The sequence below is a fragment of the Crassostrea angulata genome, unplaced genomic scaffold (assembly GCF_025612915.1).
Source record: "Crassostrea angulata isolate pt1a10 unplaced genomic scaffold, ASM2561291v2 HiC_scaffold_107, whole genome shotgun sequence".
Classification (NCBI taxonomy): Eukaryota; Metazoa; Mollusca; class Bivalvia; order Ostreida; family Ostreidae; genus Magallana; species Magallana angulata.
Genome location: NW_026441662.1, coordinates 139,638 through 151,561, shown reverse-complemented (window position 1 = coordinate 151,561; position 11,924 = coordinate 139,638). Strand labels below are relative to the sequence as shown.

Below are 11,924 nucleotides of genomic sequence, written 5' to 3'. Positions count from 1 at the left end.
AAATGTAAAGTAATCAAAGTACATGCTCTATGATACAAATCAAACATTAATGAAAATTTAAGCAGGTTGGTTTTAATTTTAAGTTTTTACCAATACTAAGAAAGATATTATATCTGCCATAATCTGGTTGTTTTTATTTCAAATACAGCATTGAGAAGCATGCTTAAAACTGTGCTAGATCAACAAGCGGAGATCTTGGAGAGGCTGAAAAGAGTTGAAAAGAGAGAAGATGAAAGAGAAAGTAAAAAAGATGAGCAGATCTATGTACTCCCTAGTGTTCAGGTATGCATGTATATATCAATACATTTATAGGCTATACTTTTATGTACTTTTTGTTCATATCATATTTCCCAGCTAATAAAAATTTAATTAATTTTTAGTAAACTTATTTTTCTTCTGTAATTAAATTCACATTTACCCTGCAGATTGCTGTTAGAGATGGATATGCAGATGGGGTGAAGAGGGGTTTCTCTTGGACCTTTGAGAGAAAAAAGTAAGTTCTCCTATAATGTTCCCTGCATGATCGTATTCGCAGAAATCTCACATTTTATGTAACTTTTATGAATTATTACAGGGCACTCACTGCCAGAGTTTCAATTTATTTATTCTGCATGCATGTAATGAGTTCAGTCAATCAATTTTTAAAACACAATTAAAATGTAAAAGTTGTTTACATGTTTTTTTTAACAGGCATTGTGAAAGTGAAAATGAGGCAATGTCCAACCACATCATGACATTTGTAAAAGGTTGGAACACAAATGTCCAAGAAAAGGTCATTCAGTGTAAGTTAAAATATATATATATCTATAAATATTAGAGAGGTTGAGATTTCAAACGTGTACGGATACATGTACGTGAATTAGGGGAACCACCTAATATCTTCGTGAATTACGTCATCAGTTTTTGTGACGACATGGTTTCTACACGTTCTCTAATCTTGTAGAGTGTCGTCTACACGTAAGTACAAATGTGTAGCTTTTTACAACAAATAAAATCTTTTTGATGAGTGAATGTATTCTTGTGATACATTTATAGATTTTTAAGCTTCATTTGCATGACTGTCACAATTGATAAGAAATTTACCATTTATTTGGAATTAACTAAATAAATTCATGTCACAAAACTGCGTCGATTTACGTACACATTTATATCCTACAAGTTAAGAAATCTCAACTGATAAATTACAAAAACGTGTACGTGTACGTGTAGTTTAACACACGTACGAGTACCCGTACACGTTTTAAATCTCACTGCAGTTTAATTATGCTAATATATAATTTCACTGCAGTTTATTTCTGTTAAGAATTACGATTGTGAAAAATTGAGGTGTGTGTATAAACATGTGTTTAACATACAAATGAAAACAATTTTTTTTATACTTAACTAGGTGACTAAAAAGATACTATACCACCAAAAGACAAGAAGGTGTCCTGCAACAAAAAGACAAGCTGCAAGACCAGAAAAGAAAGAGAGTAGTCTATGAAAGAAAGAAGGAGGTATGTGCTCTGTATCCATTAATTGACATTTTTAAAGATATTTGAGCTTAAGTATCTATCTAAAAATAGTATACAATTATTGCTGGGTTTTTTTTTCAATCAGTCTACTGAATATAACAATATTCCTTGTTTTAGGAATGTTATATCAGCGTACTCGTCGGGAACTGGTGGCGCTTGGATATTTGGTGCTCTGTCCGCCGGTCTGTCACCTAGAAAGACGTTACTTGTGATGACTATCATACCTGCCCTCATGTTTATCAGGTAATTTATTCACAGGAACAGATAATGTATAACCTAATATATACACAGGTACAGGTAATGTATTTAACCTTATACTGTGGAATCATCATTTTCGTGGGGGACCAATGTTGTGACTTTTGTGGGTAACCCATGCCCACAAATTTACATCACCTCGAACCTATACACAATTGTTTGTTGAATAATTATTAAAATTATCTCGATTTCACTACCAACGAAATTACGTCCCCATGAACCAGGAAAACTTTGGCTACCCTCAAACATTGACCCCCATAAATAAATATGATTCCACAGTATGATTCCACAGTATATTCAGAGGTACAGGTAATAGGTAATGTATAACCTAATATATATACAATGTCAGGTACATATGGCATACCGTGTAGTGTCTGGGCAGAAATCCAATGTTCTGATAACTTTTTTTATTAAACTTCCTCCTTACTATTGAACATCCTTGTGACAAGATAAAGACTTCATGTAGATCAAAGATATTGATTAAGTTCAAGGTCACGTTGATTAAAAAATTTGGTCAGGGTTGGCTATTGTTTAATAGGACCATGATTGTTTACAGGTTGTTTAAAAGTGATATCAGTTGTCCGTGCAATTACAAGATAAAGGGAATAACTAGGTTTTATGCTTCCTGTTACTAATTTCAATGTCCAATATTTTATACAAATAAAACCTCATACTATTACTCTCTCTCTCTCTCTCTCTCTCTCTCTCTCTCTAACCCTCTACAGAAATGAAATCTTTTAATTTAATATCAATTAATACGAACAAGCCATTTAATTCTGTTTCAGCTTCTTTATTGTGATAAAGAAACCTAGACAGTTCTATCAAAAAGAATACATTGTCAAATACAGTGAGGACACCAGTAGTCTGCTGAAAGAACCAGAAGATGCAGATGGTAAGCGAATCCACCATCTTGATTTTAAGAATTCACATTCTTGATATACATGTATATTGTAAAGTTAACTTGATCAAGATTTTTGTGTTACCACTGCTTGCGAATATTAATTGTTGCTTACAATTGTTAACTTCTTTACGTAAAACAAAATATGTAAATTGAATATGGTACTTGGACATGTACTTGCTTGATTGGATTCATCACCTTGGGGTTTAGTTTTTGGCCATCTTCACTAGACAAGGGTTTTCAATCCACTTCTCTTTCTACTTCACATTAGGAGAGAAGCAGATTCAAAACTCTTGCAAGCAAAGATTGTTTTAGTCGGCTGTTTGCAAAATTTAATATTAAATGATGAGTAAATAGCTGCTGTGTATACAGTCCACCGGCAAATCTGTATATACATATTGTAGACTGATACAGGATTCAGTTCATCGCTTCATCAAATAAAGAAGATAGAGTAACTCTATTACTAGATCGAAATTATTGCAAAATTGATGGGTTGGCATAAAACATCGAAATAAAGACAAATACATAAGGGAAATGTTAACATTTTGTTGATTATTGATTGATGTTACGTGTGCATGTATTAACATAAGGAATAAGGAATCATTCTTTGAGTATTATGAGGTGATAATTTCGGTCGGGGCGTGATCAAATCCAATAAAGCCCGAAAGGCTTTATGATAAATTTGATCACGCCCCGACCGAAATTATCACCTCATAATATTCAAAGAATGATTCCTTATTACTTATATTTAAATCGTTTTAAACCATCGTATGATTAAATATTTAAATATAATTAAGCAAACCACGCTGGCGCCTCAGTTTGGCTTCATTTGAAGTTATGGGTTATATAGTACAAAATCGATACGTATTGTTATCACAGGCAAAGACATTGGAAAATGTAAATATATGTAGTTGGTTCAATTTTTTTTTAAGAACGACTTTTGATCTGAAACCTTAGACGTGGACCCCCAATTTATACTGCTGTTTTTCTTTTTCAGATAAAATAAAAGGAAGATTAACATTGAGAGAAAAATTACTCCTTTTAAAAGTAAGTCATTTGAAATTATACAATGTCATGTACTTGCTATGTGTACAATAATTAAGCAAGAAATGGAATATGAGGTGACCTAATCAAATGGCCTTGAATACAAGTCATAGGGCAAACATCAAACATCCAGATGAAAAAAAGATGAATGCAATTTGAAGAAATTTTAAAATCTGAATAATTTTAATTCATGACTGAATATTATGTATATAACATGCATGATTGTATGTGTATTACTTACTATCATTCAAACAGCTGTTTTATTTATAGCCACTGATGAAATACATGATACCTCTGTGTGTAGTGTACATCGCTGAATACTTTATCAATCAAGGATTAGTAAGTACATTTAAATACTTTTTAAACTTCTCCACACTGGAAACCAAACAAATTATTTCACATAAACCAGGTTTTTAACTATAAATGTTTTATGACAAAATGCAAAGCAAAAATGTTGTTAATGCACTTTTTTTTAAAAAGTTACTTTTAAACTTCTCCATGCAGCTTTGAAACCCAAAAAATTATTTCTCTTTAACCAGTATTAAATTTTTTTAAAATTATAATTATATTATGTTTTATGACAAAATGCAATGAACAATTTTTGTTTAAAAGCACGTTAAGCCTCAATAAGGTTTTAAATGACGGATAACTCTGTGTTTTAAACCATTTTGCTGTTCAATAAAATGATGGTAATTGAATTTTTCAGTATGAACTTCTGTATTTTAATCACATTTGGCTCTCGGAGAAAGAACAGTATAGATGGTAAGTGTTTTGATCATTTCCCAAAATTTGGAATTAAATCTTCATACAAGAAAAAGCAGTACCAGGTTAGTTTTATATGACTGTTTCTTATGTTGATAGGTATCAAGTGGACTACCAGTTAGGCGTGTTCATCTCCAGGTCATCTGTCAATGTGTTCAAAATCAACAAACTGTGGACTCTTCCAGTGTTACAGGTACACAGAGAGAGAGAGAGAGGGGGGTAGTTACGAAGAGAGAGAGAGAGAGAGAGAGAGAGAGAGAGAGAGAGAGAGAGAGGGGTAGTTACAAAGAGAGAGAGAGAGAGAGAGAGAGAGAGAGAGAGAGATTAGGGTAGAAATAGAAAGAGAGGTACATAAAGAAAGAGAGAAGAAGGGATACAGCTCTAAAGAGATGCACAAAGAGGATGTTTTCGGAATGAGAGAGAACAAAAGAAATGTGAGCAAGAACTAAAGGAATGTGAGCAAAGCACCAAAAAAAGAGAGGACAAATAGGAGGTAGGAAGGAGACAATTTATGTGATAAAACTATATCTGAGTTTGGCTTTTTTCTTTGAAGATGGCAACATTAATTTTTTTTACATCTTTGTATACGTCAATGAGTTAATTATTTCCAGTTTAAGCTGCATGGCCTGATTTTTTCGCTATTACATTAAATTTTATTGATAATAAAATTTCCTTACAAACCAATTATCTTAGAAAGTTATAGACTTTCGCCTATTTGCACTAGCAGAGTCGGTCTCCTTTCAAAGTAAATACAATTATTTCTATATAGGCATACAAAAAAACAAACCAAACTGCATCATGATAATGTTTAGAAAAGGGAACCATTTGGTTTTGTAACTGGAGTGATCAGGTTTATTCAACCCGCATGATATGCATTGATTGTAAACAAAACAAACTTCAGAAATATTAGTGAACAAAATGTACACAGGTTTTTTTTTTCTTTTGATTTGCCAAAACATTTTGATACAATCATACATGTAGCCGCCTAAATTTCAGGGGCAAATTTTAATATGTGATAAAACAACGTGCTACCTTTTTTTTCGTTCGTTTTTAAAACAAATTTTGTACATCATTTATATCATTGTAATATGGCTTAACTGACCAAGAAAACTACTGCAATGTCTTTTATTAATTATTATACACATATTTAGCATAACCATTTTTTAAAAGCGGTCACAAAATTTGATATAAAATCGGACCAATCAGCTTTAAAAGGGAACACCTCAACTATTTAAAATACATGTACTTTGTCGGAGGCTCAAAAAACTGCTTACAAATTAAGAGATAACAAACCATTTAGACTTTTAAATTCAACTGCTTTTTTTGCAGTGTGTTAATGTTGCAATACTCACAGCCCAAGTCTTTCTGCGGTTCATCCCCAATATCTGGATCATCTTCGCCCTTGTCCTGTTTGAGGGACTTTTGGGGGGAGCCGCCTTTGTCAATACGTTCTACAAGATCTCAGAGGATGTAAGTACATGTATATAGTACTTCTAAATGCTGGTCAACTCTGTTATATGTATTTTTGATTAAAATTATATTGCGGATATAATTCTTTTTTTGTGGTACTTTAGTGTCAAGATGCAATTTCAGTGGATCAGATATTTAGTGGTGCACATTGTTTAGAAGCATGTTGAAGAAAGAAACACACAAAATTAGATGTACATGTAATTGAAAGAGCAAAACTAATGTTTTTTAATAAAGAAAAATTATGCATTATTTTTATCTTCATAATGTAATTTTCCAATTAAACATTTTTCATAGTTTAAATGAGACATAATTATGATTTCTTCTATTTTCAAAGTAACACAAAGTTTGAGAATTATAAGGCATATAAATTATAAACAAACAGCATTGAAAGTGCCTCAGTAAAATTGAACCAGGGTTTTTATGTTTTGAAAGTTAATAATGATATGTTTTTATTTCATTTTGAGGTTTCTATTACAGATTGAGGCAGAATTCAAGGAATTTAGCCTGGCAGCTGCTACTATTGCTGACTCCGTGGGAATTTCTATCGCTGGTGCGATCTCTATTCCAGTTCACAACCATATATGTTCACTCAATCTGAAAATGTGAATGTCTCCTGTATATTGTATAAAAATGATGACTGTATGGACATTCTCCAACACTTTGTTAGTGCTAACCATAATTAATTTCTATATACTTAAAAGACAACAAGTATTTTAATTTGATGGCATATAATTTTGTTGGAATGTCATGATAAGTCTGCCCTTCTTTCCTCCCTTCTATACCATGAAAGGGATACTACATGCACAAATACATGCTGGAATTTTAAATCTTTTAGAAATAGTCTGTGATGAAATGTCAATATTTCTCTTAAATATCAAGGTTAAGTTGCTATGAATATTCAAAGGCTTGTGTGTGTGTTGCTAAAATGTATAAAATAATTTTGAATGATGATCATTTGTTAAATGGATATTTAATTTTGAAATATTTATGCAGCATGTAAGTGTATAAGCTCCAAATGCAAAGTACATAATATTTGACTATATTAAGAAAGATAACTCTTTGCAGAATAAATGACTAATTTATAGAGAATGTTTTAACATTGATATGTGCAATTATCTGTGAAACATATCCAACATGTTCATCAAATTTAGGTAGCAAGGTCTTGTATTTTTGAGAATAGAAAATTTAGTTATAAAATTATCATAAAATGTTTGATATAATTTTCTTCTTCTGACTTAAACTCTGTTTTTTATTCTTAGTTCACCACAAATTCCTTTTTAAAAAAAAGGAATTAGTTAATTTTTACGTTGTTAATATACAAAACATGTACATGTAATACATGTGAAAATGTACGTGTATATGTGAAAATGTTATGTGCAAAAACTCTTTTGTATTGAATTAAATTATATTCATGTTCATGCTTAATTTATTTCCATAAAAAGTGCCAAAAAATGCAAATCTAATACATTTATGATTTATTTTTACTTCCAGTTATTTTATCTGCATGAAAGAGAACAATCACACCTCATTATTGAAGATATTTTGAATGTTTGATTTAATTTGAATATCATGACTTTATTGTATCAGTTCTTTAAATTAGAACACATGTAAGAGCATCATATTCTTAAACATTTTTTTTAATTAAAACATTAAAATGCTTTTTTTCGGTAGTGCATGAGAGTATGAAGGTACATGTAGCAGGCATTGCAGAAAAAATACATTAACTGTGTTATATATTCCTTTGGGCTTCACAAGATTTGATCACGAGATCAACCAAGTTTATATCCCACTGAAAGTTATAAACAGAGTTTATTAAGTTTACCGTCACACATGGTCATTTTACGCATAACTACAACGATAAAGGTTTTTATCTATATTAAGAATGACTGCGTATTATACTTGATGTAGCGCCTCAAGCATATTACTTCAATATGTCGTATATTTGTCATTGCGGCTGGTTTGTCTGTTTGTATTAAGTTTTCTTCACTTAATTTGTGTAACACTCGGCTACTTAAAGATTGTCTATGCTGTCCACATATAACCAATATGGAAAACAATTGACACATATTGGGGTAAAAAAAAAACACCCAAAATTTAAATATCACCGAAATCTTATAATCTAGATTAGCATTTTAAAATTTGTTACCGGCCACCAGATGACACGGGAGCGTATTTGGCGTCTACATTTATTGGGAAAAAAAATTATTATAATACATTGACATGTTTTAATTTTCATCGACTTATCAACATACAATAAATTGTGTCTTTTTATTTATACAAATATTTCATATTGTATTGATGTGATCCTTCCTAATTTAAATCGTGTTATAAGTTTGATTGTTGAAAATTGGTTTTTTGCCATCGAGATAGCCTGTTTCCCTGAACTACCCACAATGCTACTTTTGCGGAGCATTATGGGTAAGCCAGAGAAACAGGCTACATATATGTTTTCCCCACTGATATACATGTATTTATCTTGTAAATTTTATCCATATATTTGAAAAATATCGTCTAACGACAATTTTCATTTTTCATAAATAATTCTTATCAAAAATTGCTTTAATATATTACCTGAACTTCCTTGGTAGAATTTTAGGCCCTGAGATATCCTGTTTTCACCAAAAAAAATATGTTTTAATTTCTGAATAAATACCAACATGCTTTCAAATTTGGATTTTCTCTTTAATCTTTAATATTTGAATCCAATTTTTCTAAAGTGTATGAACAATTGGCAACTGATGAAAAAAAAACCGCCGAATCCAAAAACTCAGGAAAATGAGTGTCAAGGAACAGCATTTACCTTGTGTACACCTTTGTATACATCGCCAGTGGCACCACGCCCGATACATTCGTCTGTTTTATACACATAATTCTTAGTGGCACGATATGTGCTCATTTTCAACACAATATCGCCGCCTACTTCGGAAAGCGTAAATTGTAGCGATTATTGTAAAAATAATTACATCATCCGCCGACGCAAATGACAAGCTTAAGGGGGCGTTAAGAAAAAAAAACTTGGGATTTTTTCATGATATTGAATTATCATATAGAATATTACAACTCTCCCTCTCTCTCTCTCTCTCTCTCTCTCTCTCTCTCTCTCTCTCTCTCTCTCTCTCTCTCTCTCTCTTAATGTTTAAGTTCTATGGTGCTCGGAACTTCCTGCAGTAAACTTTTACAGTGTAATAATAATAATTTCATTCCCACTTAGTCAAGAATACTTGTGATACAAGAGATTTCCGATATTATTCAGATCAATATATGATTTCTTTTTATCGACAAGTTTTAAAATTGGCACCTTCTTATTTCCAACACGGATTTATAGAAAAAAAATTGGGTTTTAACAATTGACAAGAATTAAAATTTTTAAAAGCAGTGTGAAGGGGGTACATCTATTAACATACGATTTAAATATTTGATAGATCTCTATTTAAAGATTCTGAATGTAGCAAATCTATGCTGATCAAATAGATGTGAATGTGTGTTTTAAAAAAAGTTAATGTATTTTAATAAACCTATTGCACCAATTAAAATAACAATACCATAAACTACTAACTAAAAACGAAGAGTGTTAATACCTGTAAATTTAACAGTTAACTCTTCAGCAATGAAATTATTCTATATATTTTCGAATTAACATACACAGGTTTACATGGATGATATGTACTCCAATGTACACTGTAGATACCAGTCACTGTACACTATCACAGTGTTGTTGTTACATTGTCTCATAACATACACACGGTACATAGATGTAATTATTGTATGGATATGTATTGATCACTGTAGATACTTGTACACTGATACTTTGTTGGTGTAACGTTGTCCCACCCAGAGATTGTTCTCATCATCCACATACACACCACGGGGACACTTTACTTCTTGTTGTGGTGTGAGTAGTAGAGACAAGAACTGACCGTCCTGATCAAGGAGATGAACTGTGTCACTGTTAATATCACACACCAGGATGTGACCGAGTACATCAGTACATATTCCAAAGGGAAGAATCCTTGACCCCTGACCTGTGTATGAGAACCTGCGTTGTCCTGATTTATCCACCACCACTACAGAATGTTTGCCACGGACTGATACACAGACATCACCATTGATGTTTTCTGTGATGTAGAGTGGATACTTGTACAATTTCTGTCCTTTGTTGTCTCTCTGTATGTTCTGTATTTCTGTCCCTGTCTTGTTGTACCTGGTGACTTTACCCTCTCCAACCTTCCACATCCCCACCAGTATGTCCCCATTGATGTGAGAGGAGTGTATACTGACTGGTACCCAGTCTCTTATTTTAATGCATTCAGCGATTGTATTATCTGGTGTTATCCTATTGATGACTTTGTTGTATTGGTCTGTATAGATCAGATCCCCGTCCTGTGTGACTGTGTGGTAGCCTTGAGATCCACCACTGGTTTGTATCTTCTGTAGCTGATTCCCCTGAAGATCTGTTTGGACAAGGTTACCACTACCATCACTGACCCAGAGTCTGCCTGATTTACCCAGTGATATATGATAGACCTCATCAACACATGGTACTGTGTACTCCCTGACCTCGGTGACAGAGGAAGACAGAGACAGTGTTTGTTTCACGTCAGATTTATCTTTGTCTTGTTTTCTCTGTTTCCCTGTAGGTTTCAACTGTGTAGAGACAGTCTCCATTGGCTTTATTTTTCTGTTCTCTGGTTTAATGTTAGGAACAGTTATTTTACCCAGTAGTTTGGCAACATCTTCCTTGCTGTATTGACCAGCAGTAAATACGGGTAGGACTGGTTTGGATGTCTCTGGTATGGGCCTTATGATCAGATTTTCTGAATTGAGAGCAAATGTTAATTGTTCTATGTTTGAAGGGGATAGGCAACCATAAAATGTTTTGATTAAATCATTGAGATAGCTGATATATTCATCAATATTTTGATTTTGGCCGTTTAATGTTTGTAATAATGACTGCTCTATTTTGTTGACTTGTTCTGTATTATCTGATGTGACTGTGTCTACCAGCTTTTTTACAGCCTCAGCTTCAGCCTTCATGGATGTTCTTAAACCTTCCATGATCTTCTTTATTTCTTTCACATCACCAGCAATATCCTTTTTCAAATCTTGAGAAGTTGGTTCGAAATAATTTCTAATTTTGGCAATTTCTTCTTGACATAGCGAAACCTTTTCATCAAAGACCATTTGTAGATCGGTGAACACATGACCGCGATGTTCTTTTGTGGTTGTACATTTGTAACAAAGAGGAATTTGGCATTCCTCGCAGAGAATAACCATTTCTTTTGTGGGGTGGAGCTTGCATTTCTCTACAGGAAGTTGTCGTTTGCGTTGTTTGTAAGGGACCACTTCATGGTTCTTGGTTTTCTTATTTTTCTGATGTTCATCTCGGCATTGTTCACACATTGGTTGGTGACAGTCATTGCAGTAAAACTGACAATTCCTCTCACAGTCTTCAGTGCCACACACCAAGTAATGCTGGGCGTCGGGTGGAATTTGTGATTCAGATAATGCCATCTGAAATAAGGAAAAAGCAACCAATTTAAAGGAAATTGTGGCATTTATTTATTCATTCATGACCAACTTTTCTTTTCTGGCTAGGTATATATATACCTGGTGCTGAACAGAAATTTAATATATTTTATTTATAGCAAGGCACTTAATATACAATTGATTAAAAGTATACAATTTTTGTAAAAAAAAAAAAAAAAAAATGGGCGATTAATATATGGGACAATGAGGGCTAGTTCGAGAAAATGCATGTCCCTATGTTTGAAAAAGGCCGCTACTTTCGGTTCAGTGAATATTGTCCATTGTTGGTCAAATTAATAATCGTAATCCAATATTTAGGCAAGCGAATTTATGTATACATATGTCAACGTTTTGACATCATTAGACATCAATAAACTTGTTGTAACTTACCGTGCATATCAATGTGACGTTTACGTTATTTCAGCCATAGGCCTAATCGGGTGAATGACGCCCTG

General features: G+C 32.8%; 2 protein-coding genes across 2 annotated transcripts; one reads left to right on the top strand and one right to left on the bottom strand.

Annotated features, from left to right (window-relative positions):
• The first annotated feature begins 693 nt into the window (after positions 1 to 693).
• Positions 694 to 7,077, top strand: LOC128169230 (battenin-like). Its single transcript, XM_052835396.1, has 10 exons — positions 694 to 782; positions 1,388 to 1,496; positions 1,632 to 1,757; positions 2,555 to 2,661; positions 3,665 to 3,714; positions 3,982 to 4,050; positions 4,418 to 4,473; positions 4,573 to 4,666; positions 5,803 to 5,943; positions 6,421 to 7,077. The coding sequence occupies exons 2-10, from the start codon at positions 1,480 to 1,482 to the stop codon at positions 6,547 to 6,549; spliced, it is 789 nt and encodes a 262-aa protein (XP_052691356.1). The 5' UTR covers positions 694 to 782; positions 1,388 to 1,479; the 3' UTR covers positions 6,550 to 7,077.
• A 2,435-nt stretch (positions 7,078 to 9,512) lies between these two features.
• Positions 9,513 to 11,924, bottom strand: LOC128169228 (E3 ubiquitin-protein ligase TRIM37-like). Its single transcript, XM_052835394.1, has 2 exons — positions 11,860 to 11,924; positions 9,513 to 11,454 (listed from the first exon to the last, which is right to left on the bottom strand). Exon 2 carries the CDS (start codon positions 11,452 to 11,454, stop codon positions 9,724 to 9,726), a length of 1,731 nt encoding a protein of 576 aa, XP_052691354.1. The 5' UTR covers positions 11,860 to 11,924; the 3' UTR covers positions 9,513 to 9,723.

Bases quoted from the DNA above. Each gene is read 5' to 3' on its own strand.
- LOC128169228 (XM_052835394.1), bottom strand. From the start codon at position 11,454: ATGGCATTATCTGAATCACAAATTCCACCCGACGCCCAGCATTACTTG.
- LOC128169230 (XM_052835396.1), top strand. The intron at 2,662-3,664 runs GTAAGCGAATCC...TTTCTTTTTCAG, and splicing joins AGAACCAGAAGATGCAGATG to ATAAAATAAAAGGAAGATTA. The intron at 3,715-3,981 runs GTAAGTCATTTG...TTTTATTTATAG, and splicing joins AAAAATTACTCCTTTTAAAA to CCACTGATGAAATACATGAT.